The 23751-nt window shown below is 38.0% G+C and overlaps 1 protein-coding gene across 1 annotated transcript; it reads left to right on the plus strand.

The window, feature by feature from the left end:
* Window positions 1-3576: 3576 nt before the first annotated feature.
* Window positions 3577-23527, plus strand: LOC115218134. Its single transcript, XM_029787934.2, has 5 exons — window positions 3577-3590; window positions 5844-6041; window positions 7592-7828; window positions 12504-12737; window positions 22328-23527. Exons 2-5 carry the CDS (start codon window positions 5861-5863, stop codon window positions 23224-23226), a joined length of 1551 nt encoding a protein of 516 aa, XP_029643794.1. The 5' UTR covers window positions 3577-3590; window positions 5844-5860; the 3' UTR covers window positions 23227-23527.
* The last annotated feature ends 224 nt before the right edge of the window (window positions 23528-23751 follow it).

The following is a 23751-nucleotide window of genomic DNA, read 5'->3' on the forward strand; positions in this document are numbered from 1 at the left end:
TTTCCTCTCTGAATTCATTACACCCCACCACCACCACCACCACCACCACCACCACCACCACCACCACCACCACCACCACCACCACCACCACCAAAAAAAACCGATTATATGCCAATACTATAGCTTTACTGTCTCTCAGGGTAGATTCATCAGGTTGAAGAAGAAATTTCTTTACTTGCAGTTTGGCTACAGGTTGCTTCTCTCCATCTTAGCCATTTCATCGACGCACCGTGACACTGATGAGTTGCTTAAATGAATCTTACAAGTAATCTCAGTAGCATTTTGTTTCATAAATGATGACACTATGACAGATACCGCTGGCAAAATTAGTTTCACCAATATTATGGGGTTTCCCAATCTTTGCTATCATTTTAGAAATTTCATAGGATTCCAGTCAACCATTATGATTTTGACAAAGTTGATTACTAAATAACTTATTCTCCATTTTCCTTGCTTGGAATTCTTTGCGCAGTTTTCTAAAATATTCAACTGGATTGTTTTAGTTGTCTTTGAACTTGGTCTCTGAAGGAATTCTGAGCTGGCTTGGCTGAGACATTGTTTTCCCTTCATTCTGTGCTGATACAGCCACAAGACAGATATTCAATGGAATATGGTCGGCATTTCCTCTTAGTCGGAGAAGCAGAATTTTTATTAAAGCACCCCGTATAACCCCTCGTAACTTTACTATTTTTTTTAATTTTCAGAAAATTTTTCTTCTACACATGGAAATTCAAAAGATTAGGCAAATAAAATTTTTGTATGGGATTTAGGCAATTTAGCTGTTGTTTTTAGCACATCGCACAGCCTCTTGATTTCTTCTTCATTTCTTTGTTACTATAATGTATTGATATTCTTCAAGAATGGTCCACTGCTGGAATTTAAGCAAAACGTTCTGAGTTTCTGTATTTTAAACTCTGATTTTTAAAAAAAAATTGGAAAGAAGTAGGAAATTTTTAGGATTTATGTGGTTTAAAATAAGAATTATTTTTTTTTCCCTTTTTTTTTTGCAATAAGTATATGAATTCCAGTGCATAGAACACAAATTCACAAAACTTTTCCAAAAAATAAAAACCACAAGCACCTGCTACCTTCATTTCTACTTTCTGTTGTATTTTCTTTTAAATCGGAATTTTAAAATATAGATAGTCCGAATTTTTGACTCAAATCCACCCTTGGGTGCATCATCATTCCACTAAACGTGTTTATGGGGAGAAAAATATTGCAAAATATTAATACATGCCAGTGACAAAGAGACAAAGAATGTATCAGCTAAATCAACCTTAAATCACACACAATTTTTTTCATAATCATTTGAATTCTCATGTGTAGAAGACAAAACATAGAAAGAAGTTATATGCAATATTATATTTATCAGTAATGGATTAGAAGTTCCTTTTCTTAGAACGTATGATAAAATACCAGTTATAGAAGATATGGAAAAGTTCTTACCTCTGTCCTAAAAAACTGACTAACTCAGAGATCAGTCTTGCGAAAATACGTTGAAATCAACTTGTTGCTAAGAACTGAGATATTATTTCTTTTGTCTGTCTGTCTGTCTGTCTGTCTCTCTGTCTCTCTCTCAGAGCTGGGCATAAGTCCGTTAATCGTTAATTAACAAAGTTAATATTTTGGTTAACGATTTAACTTTTAAGTTAACTTTAAAAATCATTACCGAACTAATTAACTTCCGTTACATTTAGCTTCCACTAACCCCAAAATTTCAATAAAACCAGTAAACGTTTCTATTGTTTAATGATTGTCTTATCATATTTAATATTGTACGCGTCATTCAGTGAGCAAGTGTTGGTGGACTTGTTTGTCAAGTACAACACATCCGTCCCTTCCAGTGCTGCAGTTGAACGTTTATTTTCCATAGACAAAGACATCTTGAGTGTCAAGAGATCATCCTTGTCTGATGAAAATTTTAGTTTGCTAATTTTCAAGAAGGGCAACAAAATAGTGGAGAAGAGGAAAAGTTGAATCATGCATATATCATGTTTTCCAATTTTTAAAGAAAGTTTTTTTATGATCACCTTATCAGTAAACTTCTTTTAGTTTAATACTAATATTATGTTTCATTTGAGTTTTATTTTTTACCTTTTCTGGCTCTAAAACCCTTTAAAAACCTTAAAAAGGGCCAAAACTATGAAATCAGCCTTTTTTTAGGCCCTTTGAAATTTAAAACTATAAAATCAGGATTTTTAACTCTTAAGCAAAAAAAAACCAAAAAAACAAAAAACTATATAGTTTTTGGGTTCTAAAGCCCTCAAAAAGGCTGATTTTATAGTTTTGGCACTTTTAACCCTTTAGTGTTTAAAATGGCCAAAACCCGTTGTGAATTCTCATAGCTTTGAGATAATGTAAGGGCTTTTCTTCTAGAAAGTAGAGAACTGGGTGAAAAGCACAAATAACTGAGGAGGATGTCAACATAGAAAATATTGACTTCCATAAAGTGGAAAAAATAAATGGAAGGGAAAACGCTGGTAAATATTTCGGTGTCAATGGAAATAATTGTTATGTGGTAGTAGGGCATGCTAGAAATAACAGCCAAATCTTTTCTGGAAAAAGGAGCCATTTATGCATGATTTCAATGTCACATTCATTGAAAGCATGCAAAATAATTTGGAAAAGAAAAAAAAGGGCTCGCGAAACAAAACTCCCTTTGTGGGAAACTTCAAGGTCTCTACCATCCCTCCCACCTTTCTTTTCTGGAAAAAAAGTAGCTTGGGGTGAGTTTGACTTCATCCCGTCAAAAAACAGCTTCTAAGCAACTGGTTGTTTTAATGGCGGAAGAAAGAGGGGAATTCCATTAGAAAAAGTTTTAATCGATTTTCTCAGTATGTAGAGGGGGGGGGGGCTAGGAAAAAAATACAAACTGCATTCCACTCTATGCACCCATCTCCACATGTGTGCCATTTTTCACACAAATTCATTCAGCCGTTTGGTTGTGAACCTCAAGACAAGAAAGAATACAACGATCGCCCATGTCCAATTTATATTATAGATATATATAGATTGGTAAACCATCCTGTTGCTAAGGCAACTTATTCCTTTCTGATTAAATTCAACTTTGAGGGTTCTTTATGTAATGCATTGGTAAGGCACCAAAGAATAGCTTGTTGAGAATTTGCTGAGCCTTGTTGATTGGCCAGTTGTAACCCAAAAGTTGCACATTAGTCTGTTAAAACACAAAGTGAAAAAAAGCAGCAACAGGTTTGGTTTCCTTGCTTTCCACATTTTAGCTGGAGTCATGGTGACTGGCATTGTGACAGGAGTACCACAACCCCAACGAAACAATTGACCAATCACCATTGTCGTATAATGTGGTTCAAAACCAAGGGTTGGACACATAATAATCTACTTCATTTTCTTCTATCTTATATATTAAAAGGCAAGTTGTCTGTCTGTCTGTTGTGTGAACCACTTCTACTCCTACAATTTTCAACTGAATTTCACTAGATTTGACATGTGTACTCTCTTTGACTTAGGACACTTTTTCTTATGATTTTTTCCTTGAAATTCCACACCCCCAACATAAATAGACTACTCTCAATTCACCTAGGATTTGAACCCACCACATCTATGCAATGGTATGTGTTTAATCTTATATATTAAAAGGCAAGTTGGCTGTCTGTTTCTGTGTGTATGTTGTGTGAACCACTTCTACTCCTACAATTTTCAACCGAATTTCACCAAATTTGACATGTGTCCTCTCTTTGACTTGGGACGCTTTTTCATATAATTTTTTCCTCAAAATTCTGCACTCCCAGCATAAATAGACTACTCTCAATTCGCCTAGGATTTGGCTTGAGCCAGTGAAAAAACGTGACATGCCCAACTGGAAAAAATCAATACTTTGTCAGCTGTGGCAAACTCTTATCGACTGCTTGCACAGTACTACCAGCAATCTTCATTTGCAAGCTACGATTTGCCTCTGTTTTCATATGAGTGCTTTTTTCCATATAATTATTCCAATTTAAACTAGCCACTTCAAAACTCTTACCCAAAATCAATTCGATCTGCTTGAAAAACATTTTTACAAACTACAGGTTACAATTTTTTGGGTGCTATACATTCACCGCTTTTTCCTTAGGACTTTTTCTGTTGTATAAACTGATAATTTTCCACCATACCTCGACGCAAAAGTTCCAATATAGGTGGGCAAACAAATGCTGCAAAGAAAAGTAAACGCATGCATGCAAATGAATCTGCTGAAGACGCCGCCAGGAGGAACTCTCTCAATGCACTTAGGATGGCTTCAGTGCGAAGAAGGGAAAGTGAGGAGCGGCGTTGTGAATGGTTAGCACAACGAGCCGTCCAGAGCAATGAGCAATGTTCAGCACGCCGAACAAGAAATGCTTCCTCTACTACTACTGTATGAGCTGCAGCACAATGTGCAACATAAACTTGTTTTTAGGTGATTTCTGTAATGTTTATGAGGTGGTCAAGTCACAGAGTCTGTAGAGCACCAGATAGGTTGATTTGTGGCAATCCTTCTGACTCTTTGCGATGCTGAAATCAATTTTGTCTTTGATCACTTTGGAGTCAATAAACAAAGTATTGGGGTCAATTCTTCTCAGCCTCTCACTTTTTCTTTCTGTTTCTCTCTCCCTCTTTTTAGAAGAAACCAGTTTTGGTCATTCTTGCAGAAGGATGGCCTTGACATCATCCTCCTCATTGTTTAATGTCCTCTTTCCATGATGGCATAGGTTGGATTGTTTGAAATGGAGCTGGCCAGGCTCCAGTTGTCTGTTGTGGCATGGTATCTACAGCTAGATGTCCTTCCTAATGCCAACCACTTAACAGAATGTGCTGGGTGCATTTTACATGCCACTGGCAAGGGTGTGTTGACACAACCCCAGCGTGGGAGTGTTTTTATGTTGCACCCACCCCTGAAAGGACAAGCTTTTTACTTAGCTTCACATGATTTTTCAAGTACAGCAAATCACCACATCTCCTGGTCCCTCCGGGTTTAAAAATACCCAAGACATGCCATTTCTGACCATAGTGCCCCATACAACCCTATCAAGGAATTGAGGGCCCAACACAAAGCTGTATTTATAAATTAGGTTCATCTGGTTGAGTTTGGTGGGTGAATGGTTGGGGTGTTCTTTTGTTGAATGTATTCTATATGATGTTGTGGCATTAATCAGGCTAATCAGATTGGTACTTTTGGTTGTTATTGTTGTTGTGGTCATTGTCATTGTTTGGAAAATGTGGACAAAATGCTCAGTGACATTTCATCCATCTTTATGTTCTGGGTTCTAATTCCACTGAGGTCAATTTCACCTTTCATCTCCTCAGGGTCAATAAAGTAAGTACCAGTTATACACTAGGGTTTATCTAATTGATTAACTCTCCCCCAAAGTTTCAAGCCTTGTGCCTATAGAAGAAAGAATTGTTTGGAAAATGTGTATTTAGATGAAGTTTGTCATACTAAATGGCATTTGTGTGGCTGTTTTATTGCAAAACATCTTTTTAAAGATTTTAAAGCTGGATTCGTTCAGAGGTGTGACTTTCAGATTTCATGGACATATGTTAGAACTCTGGTTTCTGTGAGTGAAATTAGCATTGTTCAATCAGGAATGCCATAACTTCTTTGCAGATATTCTCAAGACAAGACGATTTTAGCAAATGTATTCGTCTATTTTAAAAATGGGAGAACTTTTGAAAAACTTTGGCTGTTATTTGTAGCATATCTGGACTGTTTGAAGGCTATATGTATTTCAGGTTTACATCAGGCATGTAAAGTGGATGTTTATGATGTGGATAGCATTATATTGTTACATGGATGGTGAATAACTTGTATTTATCTAGCATTAAATCTTGGTTTTATTTTGCAGGAATATCTGCCACGAGTATGGAAGGAGAAGATGAGGGCAGAACGATATTGGTGTCAGGAATCCCAACTGATTTCCGTTTGGAAGCCATTCAGTCTTATTTTGAGAACAAGAGTAGATCAAGTGGAGGACCTATTAAAGGAAAGCCAGAACGGATCCAAGATTCTGAGGAAGTTATTATCACTTTTGAATCGGAAAAAGGTTAGAAGAAATATTCTTTATTTCATGAAATCATTTACAGACATCATCATTGTCATCATTTAATATCTGTTGTCCATGCTTGCATAGGTTGGACAATTTGCACATAATTACTGTGAACACATTAGATTAATATAAAGCAATGTTAAAAATCATCATCATCGTCATTTAACATTCATTTTCCATATTTGCTTGCATTGAATAGTTTGACAGGATCTGGTGAGCAGCATTGACCTCTGGGGTCAGCTTTGGCATGGTTTCTATTGCTCAGTGCCCTTCCTAATGCCAACCACTTTACAGAGTGGACTGGGGACAATTTTCCTGCCATCATTACTAGTGAGGTTGCCAAGTAATGTCCAAGACAGGAAAAAAAAAAAAGGAAAAACACTCCTTCTACTAAATGGAGTGAGGAACCGAAAGGGTTATGTAGGGGTTATGCTAGGTATTGAAAGGCTAAAGTGTGATCAAGGAGGTACAATAGAGAAACTGTAGAGCAGTGTTCTATTCCAAGTTGTCACACCATTCTGTATCCGCTCATTAAAATTCTTTAGTCATCAACAATCTGGCAGTCATGGGTAGGCTTTTATAACGAAGAGGTCTCAAAACTGAAACGTGCTTGGAGTTGTCTCTCTGCTGCTAAATTCATTCCTTCACCTTAACCTGAAGGAATATCAAATGGCATATATATATATATTTATATATATATATATATATATATATATCACCTGATCACGTGACCGACCAGGCTATCAGATGCTGCTACAAATCGGTGGTCACAATGCGCTTTGCATTGTTTTAGCCTTCAAATGACGCCACCCCGCTGGCTAAGTGAGCAGGCCAATATATATATATATATATATATAAATATTTTTTTTTATTTATAAAAATTTAAATTTCAAGGTTATGTTCCTCTCGTTTCTTGGCATGGGTCTGTCACGAAGATAATGAGTCTCTCTTTTCATTAAGGGACTAATTTTAATTGAAATTTTGCAGTGCACTTCATTAAATGTTTTGACATATTCTGATATTCAAATATTCTACTCTTTATTTGGAAAATAGGCTTACATATTGGTCTGCTCAGGATAAAGCTTTTTATTGGCAATTGTCTTTGTGAATGACTACTGTTTCCTCTAAGTACTGTATGTGCGTATACACATAAGTGTGTATATGTTTATCTGATCACACACACACACATCCTATGATGGCCACAGTTTCTCTCTTCCAAATATCAGTCACAAGGCTCTGGTCATCTTGAGGCTGTGGTAGAAGATACTTGCTCAATGTGCTGTTGAACTAGAGCCAGTTAATTGTACAGGGAACCTCATAATCCTTTCAGCTATCGAACAAAGGGGCCTCTAAGTGATGACTTGATCTGCTAGAAAAGGCAGTTAAATCTTCTTCATGTACCACCTAACATCATAAACAAGGAAGGACACTTGGACATGTTTATGACCAGAAAGTGTCTGACCTGGTTCTACACCAACACAACCATGCCCTCCACTCATTAATAATGACATTATATTCTCAATTTCTTCTGCTATTTTGATTTTCAGATGCAGAAAATGTTGTCCAAAGGAAGGTCCATAATGTAAGCAAACATAAACTTCATGTGGACTGGTATAAAAATCTAGTCTGGCAAGAAGATGCAGTGATTGTGTCAAATGGCCCCAAAGACATGTCGGAAAAAATGTTAATTGATTTTTTGGAAAAGACAGGAAAATTGGATATTGTATATGTTTCCCCTGGAAGAAAAGCTGGAACTTTTCTTGTGTATTGCCAAAATGAAATTGGTAAGTTTCTTCAAGTTTAATTTGTTTTGAAAAAGATTTCTTGAATTTTGTTTTGTTAATAGGATTGGTATATCTTTTGTGTTTTAATTGTTTTAGTCTAATGACTCAGGCCATGCTGGGGCACCACCTTGAAGATCTTTTTTAGTTAAATGAATCGACCCTAGTGGTTCTTAATTTTTAAAACCTAGAAACTTTTATCATTCCATTTTGCTGATCTGTTAAGTTACAGGAACATAAACACATTGACACCAGTCATCAAGCAGTAGCGGGTAACAAATAGACACAACGACACAAACACACACACACACACATACATACTGGGCTTCTTTCAGTTTCCATCTACCAAATTCACTCACAATGCCTTGGTTGAACTGAGGCTACAGTAGAAGATTCTCACCCAAAGTGCCACACAGTGGGACTGAACCCAGAACCATGTGGTTGGGAAGCAAACTTCTTAGCACACAGCCCTGTCTGCACCTATTTATATCTTTTATTTCTTCCCAGATTTTGCTTTTTGGTTTCTCACATTTATCAGGAAAGGAAGAAATTTGTCAGGAATGATGGTTATCAGGCAGGAAATCAGAAATATTAGAGATGATGTTTTATCAGTGAAACTGATTCCAGTATTTGACCGTTCCTTCAGTTTCTAAACATTGGAAAGAGGGAAAGTAAATGGAATATTTTACCATCTTTGTTTGATTGATAGAGGGAACTTGTTACAAATGTAATTTCTATCTAAAACAAAATGGAAAGAAAACTGAGTCTTTACCTTGTAAATGCATATTACTGAATAATAATACAAATATATAGTTTAATTCTAAAACAAAATATATTTTGTTAGTCTTGGGAGGGTCATTGTGCCAATGATAAACACATGCACAGGTCTGCCTGTCTTTTACTTTTAATTATAGTTTCAATATAAAACGAATATGTTGAGTAATGATACTCTCATAATATTGAACACATCAAACTAAAATTTTCAAATCAATAAAATTCTACAAAGGACTTTCCACACAGGATTATATATTCGGTTGATGTGATTTTTTCTTTTGTCTGTTGTTTCACCTCTCCATTTTATTTACCTTTTCTCACTACAGACTCTGAAACATTTCTTCTTTCTTCTAGCACTTTCATCTTTATAATTCAGAGCATTCCTTAACTATTTAGCATTCAGATTAATCTGTCAAGCTTTCTGCTTATTTATTCACATCATTTCGTATTAATCATGCATTATCTCATAGCTTTGAAATTTTGACGAGGTAATTGTTAATTTTTAGAATGATATTGTATGGTTGGTGTAAGAGGCCAGATATCATCATCATCATCATCATCATTGTTTAAAGTCCGCTTTCCATGCTGGTATGGGTTGGACGATTTTGACTGAAGGCTGGCAAACCAGATGGCTGCACCAGGCTCCAATCTTGATCTGGCAGAGTTTCTACAGTTGGATGCCCTTCCTAATGCCAGCCACTCCGATAGTGTAGTGGGTGCTTTTACGTGCCACCGGCATGGGGGCCAGTTAGGCGGTACTGGCAACCTCGCACAAATTTTTTTATACATGCCACCAGCACAGGTGCCAGTAAGGTGATGTTGGTAACGATCACGCTCGAATGGTGCCCTTTTACGTGCCACTGGCACAGAAGCCAGTTGGCTGCTCTGGCAACGATCACACTCGGATGGTGCTCTTGGCACCCTACTAGCACGGGCGCAAGTGCCAGTAAGGTGATGCTGGTAACGATCACACTCGAATGGTGCCTTTTATGTGCCACTGGCACGGATGCCGGTTAGCCGCTCTGTCAATGATCACGCTCGTATGATGCTCTTTGCACCCTGCTAGTAGATATGGCCTGTTTAAATGTTCAGGGGTTAAACATTCTGCATTCTCATTTCTTTGCATTTCTTAACATCTTCTGGAGTCTTTATATTCTTCATCCTTACCCTGACTCATCTCAATTCTCTGCACACCTTCTTTCTACCTGTGTTTCTATGCTGCTGTGTGTGCATTGTCCATTGCCTTACACCCTGTTGATGCTGTTAAAGTATTGTTTTGAACTGATGAACAGAGAGATGAGGCAAGGATTGCAGAGGACCAGTGTTCAAAGGAGAAAGAATCTGGTATAATTGAGGGGATGGAGTTGGATACAAGAAGGGTGACATGAGATGGAACAATGAGTGGATCAAAGAGCCTGAATGGCAATGGTATAAAATCAACCAGAGAGACGAAACAGGGGCCCTCATAGCAGTGATAGAAAAGACAGTAGAATAGATCCTGGAGTTTATTTAGAGAGACAAGAGTTTAGTTACTTTATTTGCCATTTGCTTTCGAAGCTCCCTTTGCTAGTTTTGGCTTGCTGCTGCTGCTGCTGCTGATGGTGGTGGTGGTGGTGGTGGTAGGTGTTGGTGATGATGATGATGATGATGATGATGGCGATGATGACGACGATGATAACAATGATGATGATGATGATATTGTTAAAATAGACATTTTGTTGTGATGATGTAGAAGAATGACAAACAGGTAAAACATCAAAATTTGTTGTTTTTTTTAAATGGCTCAGTGAAGAAGAAGAGAGGGCAATTGATCGATATATTGTGAGGTAAAAGGGTCAACAGCCTTGACCTTTTGAGGGTCAAACTCCTTCATTGATGAGATTGATCTGGTTGTATTAGTCAATGGTCTGCAGGAAAAGTTTTGGAGAATTGCCAATCATTGATGTTTGGATACAGTGGTCATTAAAAGAGGGGTCAGTATGGGGTGGTGGTGGTGGTGGTGGTGGTGAGGAGATACATTGTAAGGTTTATGAGAAGAGAGGAGACAGCTGTGTTTGTGTTGAGTATACCTGGTGCTAATATAAGTCATTAAGAACTATAGTGATTGTTGTTGTGACGATGGGATGAGAGGGGAGAACATCTACAAATGAACCATTGCATCATGAAGTTGTCTTCTACATGGTGATGGAATCTTCTCTTTAGTTTACAAGAAGATATTCCATGGTAGAAAATGAGAGCAGCAAGTATATTTAACACACTGCTTCTTGCTTTGATAACTGTCGATAAATATCGAAATCGAAGAAGGTGGCCAGCTGGTCGAAATGTTAGCATGCTGGACAAAATGCTTAGCTGCATTTCATCTGTCTTCATGCTTTGTGTTCAAATTCTGCTGAGAATAACTTTGCCTTTCTCAGGGTTCAAGAAATAAGTACCAGCTGAATACTGGGGTCAATGCAATCAACTAACCCTTCCCTCCAAATTGCTGGCCTTGTGTCACAATTTGAAATCAAGAGACATTTGGAGATGTGCTGTGCTTGAGAGGATCCGTCAAGCCAAGTGCACCACAGCTGGTGGCACATAAAGAGCATCTTTTGAATGTTGGGCCTCACGGAGGCAAAGTGGCTGAGTTCTTTTCGAGTGTTGGGCCTCACAGAGGCAATGACCAAGATTTTTGGTATTATGTCATGTTTTGGAAGATCCATCATGGCATGTAAAGGGACCCATTACACTCTCAGAGTGGTTGGCGTTAGGAAAGGCATTCAGCCAAAGAAAACCATACCAAATAAGACTGGAGTCTGATGCAGCCTTCCAGCATGCCAGCCCAGTCAAACCGTCCAACCCATGCCAGCATGGACAACAGAACTTAAATATCCAATGATGATCTATCTTTAGAAATGGTTGGGTAGTTATATGTATTTTTAGTGAAATAGTTTGTTTTTGTTTTTTTTGTCTAAGTAGCTTCATCACTAACTTGTCTCTGATATTGTCATGTCTTTAACCAAAGTACAATATTCTAGAATACAAGAATGAGCCCAGACGAGAAATGTTGAAATTCCCATCTCTACCTTAAAATACACACTTTTAATGATCTGAAGACCTTTACACAGTTGATCAGGCTGATAGAAATAGCAGGAAAGTATCCCTCCCATTACACTCTGCCTTCTTCAAAACAGAAGCTACCATTCTAGATATTGGAATGGTCGTGGTTGGATTGCCTTTCATCATAAATCTGCTCAATCAAATTTTGTTTCTTATGTTTTTCACTTTAGTTATCCCTAAATAGAAATACCTTTTACATTTAAGGATCAGTAAACATTAACTAAAGACCCATGATCATCATCACTGTTTTAACGTCCACTTTTCCATGCTTGCATGGGTTGGACAGCATTTGATGATGAGTTGGATTTTTTCTGCAGTTGGATGCCCTTCTTGTTGCCAACCCTCACCTATTTCCAAGTAAGGTAATGTTTCCCAGTGACCAGACATGTTTTAAGGAAGATTGGAAATGAAGGACACTGCTTGTATGACAGGGACACTCGTTTACAACAAGCAAGGAGACAGTAACATACAGACGGACAAATGGCTTCTTTCAGTCTTCGTCTACCAAATCCACTCATAAGGCTTTGGTCAACCCAAGGCTATAGTAGAATACATTTTTTCCAAGTGTTACACAGTGGGACTGAACCCAAAACCATATGGCTGGGAAGCAACCATCTTACCACAAAGCCACACCTGTGCCTATATGGAGTTGTTAAATAATTGGAACTGCATTTTAATGCTAAAATCTCCAAATTTGAAGAATTCTCAAAATCATTTCAATCTAAAATGTGTTAAAACATCAGTAAATTGACTTTAATTTGATTCTTTTACCAAAATGTATTTCCATTCATTGTATTTATTGCAGATTTTGAGTGTGTTCAGAGGATGTGCAAAAAAAAACCCTTAAAAGGAAATCAACTGACAGTGGATAGAATTAAGGAAATAAACAGTGTTCAAGTGAAAAATGTTTCTTCAAATGTCAGCTCTGACAGTCTTCAAAGATATTTTGGAAACAGAAAAAAAAGTTCTGGTGGAGATATTTCTTCAGTTCAACAACTAACCTCTGATACTTACATTGTAAGTTTTAAAGAGGCGTATGGTAAGTAATTTTTTTCTCCTCTCTTTGTCTAATCTACCTATCAGAGTCAGTTATTAGCATTCTTTTAATTCAGGTTTTGTTGGAACTCCTGTAGGCTTGCTATCCGCAGCCTACGGTACCATGCTATCTGTTCTGTTCAGCCATGTAATATTTTCTTGATGATAATGGCTGTGACAAGAAGGCAGACTTTTGGTAATAGCTCTACTTGGCGCTCTGTCCTCATTTCCTCTTTATATCTTCTGATACTGTCCCCAGGGCCCCAATAATAATTAGTATTATCTCCATCTTTCATAGTCAAGCACATTTAAGAGGATTGTCTACTTGTTCACCTAACTAATTGTGGGTCAAAGGCGTATGCAACATCAGTTATAGAGCACATGTGGTTCACCTTGTCCACAACGACCAGGCCTGGCTTGTTGTACTCAAGCACTTGGCCCTTTCTGCATTGAAAAATCCCACAAGATTTTACAGGTCTCTGACTCTGTGATTCTCTGTGGTTTCTGTTTGTACCATGTTTTGCTTCTCTCTAACCCCAACTTTCCTTATACTTTCCAATGCAGCACATTTGCAACCTCATCATGTCACCACAACTCATATTGGTTTGGGGCAAGTTGAGAGCATTCATTCACTGTAAGGGCAATGGCTTCATCAAATTATTATTATTATTATTAAGTGAGAGAGTAGTGCATGCCATCAAAGTGATACTGGGGTAAAATATATGAAGCCCAGAATACCCATCATGACTACCCATCTGATAAGGGTACACCAGGCACATGCATCACAACCATATGTGCGCGACATGGTGATCTCATGTCAAGATAAACAGCGCATAACCTTGCATGTGGAGCCCAGCTAGAATTTTCTTCTGGTCGAGTAACCCATCCTGCTCAAAAGGTCCCCAAATAAGGGTTGTTTAAGGATGTTGAACGAAACACCCATGCTTCCAGAGGTGAATTATTCAAACCCCAAAGAATCCCGCTCAACACATGGTTATGATGCTCCCCCACTACTTCTGCTCATGATCAGAGATGCACATATCGTCAGCCACTAAGGGACATGGTCAACTGGTTACGGTCAAACAACTGACAAGCAAATCCGTGGTATTGAGCAGAATATTTGCTGTAACCCATCTTTTATAGCAAGACAAAATAAGGTACATGATATCACTTCCAATCAGTTAAGATCAGAAGCCCGAGAGCCACTGCCTGGTACTGCATCAAGGCATATTATTATAATTGTTGTTGTTGTTATTGAGAGAACAGTGCATGCCATCAAAGTGACACTGATGTAAAATATACAAAGGTACACCAGGCACATGCATCACAACTATATGTGCACAACATGGTGATCTCATATCAAGATAAACAGAGCATGATCTTGCAGGTGAGGCCTAGTTAGAATTTTCTTCAGGTTGAGTAGCTCATCCCACTCAAAAGGTCACTGAACAAGGTTTTTATAAGGATGATGAATAAAACACCCATGTTTCCATGTTTCAGAGGTGAATTATTCAAACCCCAAAGAATTTTTCTCAACACATGGTTATAATGCTCCTCCACTACTTCTGTTCATGAGAGATGCACATATTGGCAGCCATCAAGGGACATGCTCAACTGGTTAAGGACAAGCAAATCTGTGGTATGAGCAGAATATTTTCTGTAGCCCATCTTTTCATACCAAGACAAAACAATGTGGATGATAACACTTCCCAATCATTTAAGATCAAATGCCAAGAGAGCAACTGTCTGGTACGGCATCACATTATTATCAGTATCAATAACATTAATATGCTTAGTTTTGTTTGTTTTTGTATGTATGTACGCGTGGCGTGTGTCACACTTATTGCAAAGAAGTGAGTGGTAAAGCGAGAGAGAGGAAAAAAGAGAGAGAGAGAATAAGAGAAAGAGAGAGAGAGAGAGAGTGAGAGTGAAAGAGAGAGAGAGTGAGAGGCAGTGATTGGTGTTGGTGTTTGTATTGTTTTGAATGTTGATATGTTACATACACACATTGTTAAATCAAAAGAGAGGAGGGACACAGAGGAAGTGAGAGAGAAAGTGATAGAAATAGTAGATACATAGATCCAAAGAAAAGTTGATACATAGACACGTAGTTAAATCAAAGCAAATAACTGCAGCAAGTATTGGATGTCACTATCGCTTTTCATTACCACACGAGGATAAGATTAACTCGCAAGTGGCTGAGTACTCCACGGACATGCATATCATTATCTCAGCCTCACACAGAAATTGACAAGGCTTGCCCCTTTGAATTACAGCTAGAATTCATTTTGGCCAGCTGAGTGAACTGGAGCAAGACAGACCTTCAAGAGATTGGAAGAAAACAAATAAAGATCTTATATAGGGGCAGGAAAATCATTTTAATCTTTAGGTTCAATATGGATGTTAATCCAATCATAACAGTGGCATTTGTGGGCCTCACAGATCAGGAGGCAAAGCCCCCAGATCACAGGCTGTTATTATCAAACTGAGTGTGAGTCGAGGGTGAATACACGACGGAATAGCAATAATTTCGTCTTAGCTTTCATTGATAATGCTAAACACACGACATTTTTGACTTACGATTTGGAGCATTTCCTTTTCTTTCACTCTTTTTAAAAAATGGCCCTCCATTAGTTATGATGATGAGGTTCCTGTTTATCTGATCAACGAAACAGTCTGCTCATAAAATTAACATGCAAGTGGCTGAATACTCCACAGACATGCATACCATAAGTTAGTTCTCAGGAAGATTCAGCCTCACACAGAATGTTACAGGGCTGACCCCTTTGAATTACAGCTACGACTCACTTTTGAAAGCTGAGTACACTGCAGCAAAGTGAAGTAGAGTACCTTGCTCAAAAACACAGTGCACCGCAGGGAATCATTCTCGTGACTTTACGATCATGGGCCGAATACACCTAAGCACCTTCACCCTCTTAACCGTAGAGAAAAGGAATGAAGTGAGAGAGACAGAGAAAGGAAAGCCTCAGTCATTTAAAATGACAATTAGACTGGAATACGATCGATCTTTCCTTGCTTCTTTACTCTTAACAATGAAGAAGAGGGAAAGTCTTTCATTCTGGCAGTTCTAGAACAATCCACTGTTACTTCTCTCTTCTTTCCTCCCATCTCCAGTACTTATTCACCTCCTTTCATAGTTCTTCATGTCTTTTAGTTGGGGGGAAAGACCACGTTAATTATTTTCAGGCATGTTTAATGTTTTCTCCACAAACTACAATCAAGCCCCCACTCTGTTCTTTTTCTTTTCATACGAAAACTAATCCAAATTTCGAACAGGGTACAGCTGTGAAAAGAGCCCAGAAAAATGAGTAATACCCCCTACAAAATGGGTGGGGGAGAAAAGTTGCCGACAGGTGGCTACATGAAGTTCAACTCTATACTTTAAAGAGTGTCTTCTACTAAAGAGTGTCTACTGACCAAAGCCTCATGAGTGAATTTGGTAGATGGAAACTGAAAGAAGCCCATCATATATATATTAATGGGGAAAGCTTGGTCTGCAATGTTTGCAGTCGTGAATGCTTGTCAAGAGCAGGCCTCGTCACTCACCAACAGAGCCACAAATGCAAAATATAAGTTAGTCCAAGAGTGCACAATGTTCCTGAAGGTCAGCAATGGTCTTCCTTGGTCACACCTAATTAAACACACACACTCTCTCTCACAATGATAAAAAGAAATATAATTTATGGTCTACCTCCCCACCACCACATACTCAGTGACACTGTGAAATGGTCAAAACTGAAATTCTTTTTTCCCAAGGTCTTAGAACCCCCTTGGAGTCAATATTGTGTCCAGCAGACCAAAAAAATTATTTTCTTCTTCTTCCCTCTCCCTTCCCTTCTTTTTCTTTAGCACCCATCCCAGATACAAAAACACACACACATACATACATGTTCTCTCTCTCACTTTCTCCTCATCCATCACCCTCTTGTACTGTCTTATATTCCTCCCCACCACTACAAACTCAATACCACTATAAAATGGTCAAAACTCCTCACACAGGAACTTAGTTTGATTTGGAAACCCCACTAGAATGGGAGAAAGCGCTAATGATCTAACTGATATGATATATATATAAAAAATGTAATATACAAATAAATATCTGTAAATATAAACCATCCGATTTTCTGAGTACCTCATTTCTTCTAATATAAAATACCTGTACATCATCTCCAAACCTTCCAAAATATATATATGGTTGTGATGCATGTGCCTGGTGTACCCTTATCAGATGGGTAGTCATGATGGGTATTCTGGGCTTCATATATTTTACCCCAGTATCACTTTGATGGCATGCACTACTCTCTCACTCAATAATAATAATAATAATTTGATGAAGCCATTGCCCTTACAGTGAATGAATGCTCTCAACTTGCTCCAAACCAATATGAGTTGTGGTGACATGCTATCATGGAAAGTGGACGTTAAACGATGATGATGATACACACACACATACATATATATATATATGTATGTGTGTGTGTGTATCATCATCATCGTTTAACGTCCACTTTCCATGATAGCATGGGTTGGACGATTTTGACTGAGGGCTGGCAAACCAGATGGCTGCACCAGGCTCCAATCTTGATTTGGCAGAGTTTCTACAGCTGGATGCCCTTCCTAACACCAACAACTCCGAGAGTGTAGTGGGTGCTATTTACGTGCCACCGGCATGGGGGCCAGTCAGGCGGTACTGGCACCGACCTTGCTCTAATCTTTGTACACATGCCAACAACACAGGTGCCAGCAAGGCGATGTCGGTAACGATCATGCTCGGATGGTACTCTTGGCCCCCTACTAGTACAAGGCTCAAGTGCCAGTAAGGCGACGTTGGTAACAATCACACTTGAATGGTTCCTTTTATATATATATGGATATATGTACATATGTATTCGTGTATATATATATATATATATATATATATATATATATATATATATATATATATATATATACATACATACATATCATCATCATCATCATCATTGTTTAACGTCCGCTTTCCATGCTAGCATGGGTTGGACGGTTCAACTGGGGTCTGGCAAGCTCGAAGGCTGCACCAGGCCAGTCAGATCTGGCAGTGTTTCTACAGCTGGATGCCCTTCCTAACGCCAACCACTCCGAGAGTGTAGTGGGTGATTTTATGTGCCACCGACACAGGTGCCAGACGAGGCTGGCAGACGGCCACGCTCGGATGGTGTTTTTATGTGCCACCGACACAGGTGCCAGACGAGGCTGGCAGACGGCCACGCTCGGATGGTGTTTTCTTATGTGCCACCGACACAGGTGCCAGACGAGGCTGGCGAACGGCCACGCTCGGATGTTGTTTGTTACGTGCCCACAGCACGGAGGCCAGTCGATGCGGTGCTGGCTACGGTCACGTTCGGATCGTTTTCTTATGTGCCACCCACAGGGATACAAATTCCATTGATGTTCATCTATTTTTATTTGGTTTGATTGATTTGATTTTATATATATATATGTCAGGTCACTTATGAGATTTTCTTAAGTGCTACTGGTAACATGGAATCCAGTAAAACATGTTGCATGTTTGGGTATGTCGGCGACTAAACTGGCACACCCACCAGAATATCCTGGTGAGGAGGGTTGCTAGAAACCCAGCAAGATTACAAACAAGACCTGCTGAAAAGTCGGATGAACCTAATGCAATAGACCGTGTATGCAGAATATCTGGGATGGTGTCTGGTGTGCTGAAAAACCACTGGGAGTGCCCCTCAGCTTCTATTGAAGCATGTCTCTAGAAGAAGGTCACTTTGATATAAAACCAGATATGCAGGGAACGGCATTGGACATTTTGAGGTTATTTGGTTTGTGCTAGAGATCATAGCATTCGCACATCATTGAGCCTGTGGTGCATATTGGGATCAGACATATTGCTCCAGCTTGTCTCTGGATAATGTCAATAAAGTGGAGAGGATTTATGAGGTATCATTCAAGCCTTATTAGACCTACAGCTCTAGACAGGCATTGCTGACCTCTGTTCGATGTGTGCTGATTTTTTCCCCCAATATCTATGTATATATATATATGTATACATATATTTATTTATTTATTTTATTTTCAGTATGTATGTATCTTTATTCTTAGTATATATTTATATATGTATTCATTTTTAGTATATTTTTATTTTATTTTTATTCGGAAGTCCTACAGTGAAAGGAAGGTGGTGAAGCAAGCAGACCTTACAGGTTGGAAGCATGTAGTCAGCGACCTGCACGTAGGCAGCCCATGCTAGATATAAAATCGTCTCCTTGCCGCCCAAGACAGTGGTAAAATTCAGTTGCTGCATGGGTGTCTGACCAGTTCCATTTGGAGAGGGCACCACTCACCTGGGAGGTTGTAGAAAAGGTGAACCAAAAATTGCCTGTCTTTCTATATCTGGTCAGATTAGCATGACTGAAACAAAATCTATGCTATTTTAGTCCACAGGCTGCTTGTACACAAAATCAAATTGAATGCTGGATCAGGAACAAACTCAACAGAAGGGGATTCTGACAATGAATGAGAGCCAAATGGAATGAGATAGGAATCTTTAAAACAAGTGAGCAATTGTTAGCCGACCAGGCAAGAGCAATTAGAGAAAAAAGGTGGTTAACGGACATGGAAATTGAAGAGATAAAAAGAAAAGTAGAAAGGAGAAATAATCCTTCACCAACAGATAATGTGCCCAGTGAGAACAGAGAAATAAATAAGGGCAGTGAAGATGTAGAGCAAAGTGTAAATGTAAATGCATTCTCCACAAATTAAGCAGAAGTAATAGGAAGAGCTGTATCCCAATAATACGGTGATGCCCAACAAGACGTAGAGAGGATATATTTGAGAAGACCAGGATCAAGACCCTTCCCCCCCATAATCTGAGGTACATTGACCAATGCAAGATCAAGGTTGAAACCAGAAAGATAGATTCAGTTCTTGGGCTGTTCCATACGAGAAATATCACTGAAACTCACAAGATTATTTGGGGTGCAGATAGAATTGGATAGAAAAGGAAAGAACAAACAGAACGTAAAGAACCGTTCTGGTGTAGAGGAATTTGTAAGGAACAAAGACATTTAGGACAAGTTGATAGATTGAGAAGAGGAGAATTGCAGAATGAAAGTATAAGAATGATGCTGGAAAGGACAGATGGAATAAGAGATAAATTGTATGATGAGATATTGGAAGAAATGAAACAAAGAGTTGGAGCAATCAAAGCAAAACAGGAAAGATATGTCAATAGAAGAAAATAATTCAAGCAGAACAGATTGTTAGAAGCATATCAGAAGTAACTGTTTCAGGAACTGGATGGACAATTACACATAACAATGATACCAGAAGCAGAGGAAAGTAGGGCATTTTGGAGAGAGATCTGGTACCAATCTGCAGATGATAATAATGAAGCAGAGTGGCTGCATGAAATCCAAGATAGGTTAAGAAATATAGAAGGTAAAAAAGACATAAAAATAACTACAGAAATGATAAAAAAGCACTTAAGAAAATTCCCAAATTGGAAGAGCCCAGGACTGGATGGGGTCCCAGATTATTGGATGAAGAAGCTGAGAGGGATCCATCAAAGGAGAGTGCAACAGCTAGATGAGTGCTTGCAGGAAGGTGCAGTACCCAAATGGAAGACAAAGGGAAAGACATTGTTATGTGCCAAGGATCCTGGAAAGGGAAATGTTGCATCCAACTTTAGAACAATAACATGCTTTCTGCTCACATGGAAACTAATGTCAGGTAATTTGGCTGCTGGACTGTACAGATACTTGGGAAAAAGTAGGTTGCTACCCATTAAACAAAAAGGGTACAGTAAAAGGAGCCAGGATACGAAGGATCAGCTCTTGATTGCTAATCTAATTATCAGGAAATGCAAGAGAAGACATACAAACTCAGCATGGCATGGGTCGACGACCGCAAAGTATCCAGGCATAGAAAAACCACTCCAAACCAGACTGGCATTTGTTGCAGTCTCCCGAGCTACCAGTTCTGGTCAAACCGTCCAACCCATATCACCATGGACAACAGACGCTAAATGATGATGATGTTTCTTATTATCTCAGTGATAATGGTGATGGGCGGGCATGTCGGATGAAATGGCTAGCGGTATTTCGTCCATCTTCACACTCAATGTTCAAATTCTGACAGGGATGACTATGTCTTTCATCCTCTTGCATTTGCAATGTGATCGATGTAATCTATTTAGCCACTCTCCTGAAATTGCTGGCCTTGTCCTAATATTTGAAATCAAGATTCCAGTGATGTTTATGGTCAATAAAATAAATACCAGCTGAGCAATGGGGTTGATGTAATTGACTTCGCCTCTCTCCTGAAATTGCTGGCCTTCGCCCAAAAATTGAAACAAAAATTCCAGTGATGTTTATGGTCATTAAAATAAGTACCAGTTGAGCACTGGGTTTGATATAATTAATTGATCCACTGTCCTGAAATTGCTGGCCTTGTGCCAAAATTTGAAACAAATTTCCAGTGATGTTTATGTTCAATAAAATAAGTACCAGTTGAGCACTGGGGTTCATGTAATTGATTTTCCATCTCCTGAAATTGCTAGCCTTGTGCCAAAATTTGAAAACAAAATTCCAGTGATGTTTATGTTCAATAAAATAATTAGCAGTTGTACACTGGGGTTGATGTAATTGACTTAGTCACACTCCTAAATTGCTGGCCGTGTGCCAAAATTTGAAACCAAAATTCCAGTGATGTTTATGGTCAATAAAATAAGTACCAGTTGAGCACTGGTGTTCATGTAATTGTCTTAGCCACTGTCCTGCATTTGCTGACCAAGTGCCAAAATTTAAAACCAACTTCCAGTGATTTTTATGACAATACAATAAGTATCAGTTGAGACTGGGGTTGATGTAATTGACTTAGCCACTCTCCTGAAATTGCTAGCCTTCTGCAAAAATTTGAATCCAAAATTCCAATGATGTTTATGTTTAATAAAATAAGTACAAGTTGAGCACTGGGGTTGATGTAATTGACTTAGCCACTCTCCTGAAATTGCTGGCCTTGTGCCAAAATTTGAAACCTAAATTCCAGTGATGTTTATGGTCAATAAAATAAGTACCAGTTGAGCACTGGGGTTGATGTAATTGACTTAGCCACTCTCCTGAAATTGCTGACCGAGTGCCAAAATTTGAAACCAACTTCCAGTGATGTTTATAGTCAATAAAATAAGTACCAGTTGAGCACTGGGGTTGATGTAATTGACTTAGTCACTCTCCTGAAATTGCTGGCCTTGTGCCAAAATTTGAAACCAAAATTCCAGTGATGTTTATGGTCAATAAAATAAGTACCAGCTGAGCATTGGGGCTGATGTAATTGACTTAGCCACTCTCCTGAAATTGCTGGTCTTGTGCCAAAATTTGAAACCAGAATTTCAGTGATGTTTCTAGTATTTATTATAATTAATAGAGATAGTGTTTACTTAGTGTCTGTTAAATGTTGATTATATTTTTCTGTCTTCAAATACTTTTCTGTCTTTACCCACTAAACTCCCCAGCTCACCCCTAATCCCTCAGCAACGAAATGATTTTATCTTTTTACTTTTTCATAATTTAGTTGTGCTGGACGATTGTAGCAGAGATCATATACTGCAAAATGTGAAGTCAGATGTTCAACCATTGAGGGAACCATCAGAAGAAAATACCATTTCAAGACAGCAAGTCCATGACTATTTACTACCTTCCAAGTTCCATCTGACTTTCTTAAAAAGACATAAAATCATAGTTAATGACCAATTAAAGAAATGGGCTGAAGTAATATGGAAAGATTCCAAGTTTAATAAACTGAAATTAAGTTATTCTGAAGGAAATTTGAAGCAAATTGAACAATGTTTGGAAGACTTATTAAATTCCATTACTGTTGAAATCATTGATGTTACAACCAATATTTTTGAAGATGTTGTTAGAACATTGAAAAGTGAAGATGATGAGATGTATTTTTATTTTGATATCCAATATCATAAAGCTCATATTTTGGAATTTGATAAAAGTAGCGTGATTAAAATGAAAAAGAGACTTTTGGATAATCTTAGAAAGATATGTGAGTTTAATTTAAGTATTCATGGAAGGCGTATTCTATCTGGTCACAGATTTTTTGAGCAGGCACAAAGACAATCTAAAGATCTACAAGTCAGAATTCATGGTAACAAAGTTATTTTTGAAGGCCAGTATTCCGAAGTAGCTAATTGTCAAAATAATATGTATAAAATTCTTCGGTCAATTGTAAAATCTGAATTGTGTTTGCCTTTAAATACTGGAATGATCATAAATAAAAAACCAGTGAAAGAATATCTTGATGAAGAACTGAGAAACAAGAAATGTATTGGTTCATGGGAAACGGGTGATGGTGATTCAGTATTACTTTATGCAAGTGATAAAACACATCTTTCACTTTTGGAAGAAATTATGAAAGAAACTTTTGTCGCCAACACACTGGATTTTGTAGACAAAAATTAAGGATACTCCACATTATGGAAAGTGGCTGACATTTGTTGAAAGTCTAAAAGAAGGGTTTCCAGATTTCCATTTTATTGGAAAAAATTCTAATGTTGCTGTTGATGCTGTAGTTAATGATATAAAAAGCAAAATTGATAACTTTAAGCAATCTTTAACTTATGAATCTTATATATCGATGAATCATGCACATTTCCTCTTTCTTAAAGAGTTCAAAGAACAGGAAATCAATGACTTTAGTGAGAAAAATAAAATAAAGAATGTGTGTTTCAAAGATAAAAAGTTACACCTGGAAGGAACACAAGAGCAATTTAAGAAAATGGAAATATTTATAGAAAATTTAAGAAAGGATATCAGATCACAAGAAGAAAACTTTGAAATGTTTAGATTTCAAGAATTTCTGGAAAGTGAAGAAGGAAAGAATTTCTTGTGTGAAATGCAGAAGAAATCTGAGAGTATAATATCATTAAATTCAGATTTAGGAAATGAAACAGAAGAAATACTTAATTTTGTGTATAAGAACTGTGA

Source organism: Octopus sinensis, linkage group LG1, assembly GCF_006345805.1.
Source record: "Octopus sinensis linkage group LG1, ASM634580v1, whole genome shotgun sequence".
In the NCBI taxonomy this organism is placed as follows: domain Eukaryota; kingdom Metazoa; phylum Mollusca; class Cephalopoda; order Octopoda; family Octopodidae; genus Octopus; species Octopus sinensis.

Coding starts and splice junctions, on each gene's coding strand:
- LOC115218134 (XM_029787934.2), top strand. CDS start 5,861: ATGGAAGGAGAAGATGAGGGCAGAACGATATTGGTGTCAGGAATCCCA. Junction 7,829..12,503: donor GTATTGCCAAAATGAAATTG/GTAAGTTTCTTC, acceptor TATTTATTGCAG/ATTTTGAGTGTGTTCAGAGG. Junction 12,738..22,327: donor AAGTTTTAAAGAGGCGTATG/GTAAGTAATTTT, acceptor TTCATAATTTAG/TTGTGCTGGACGATTGTAGC.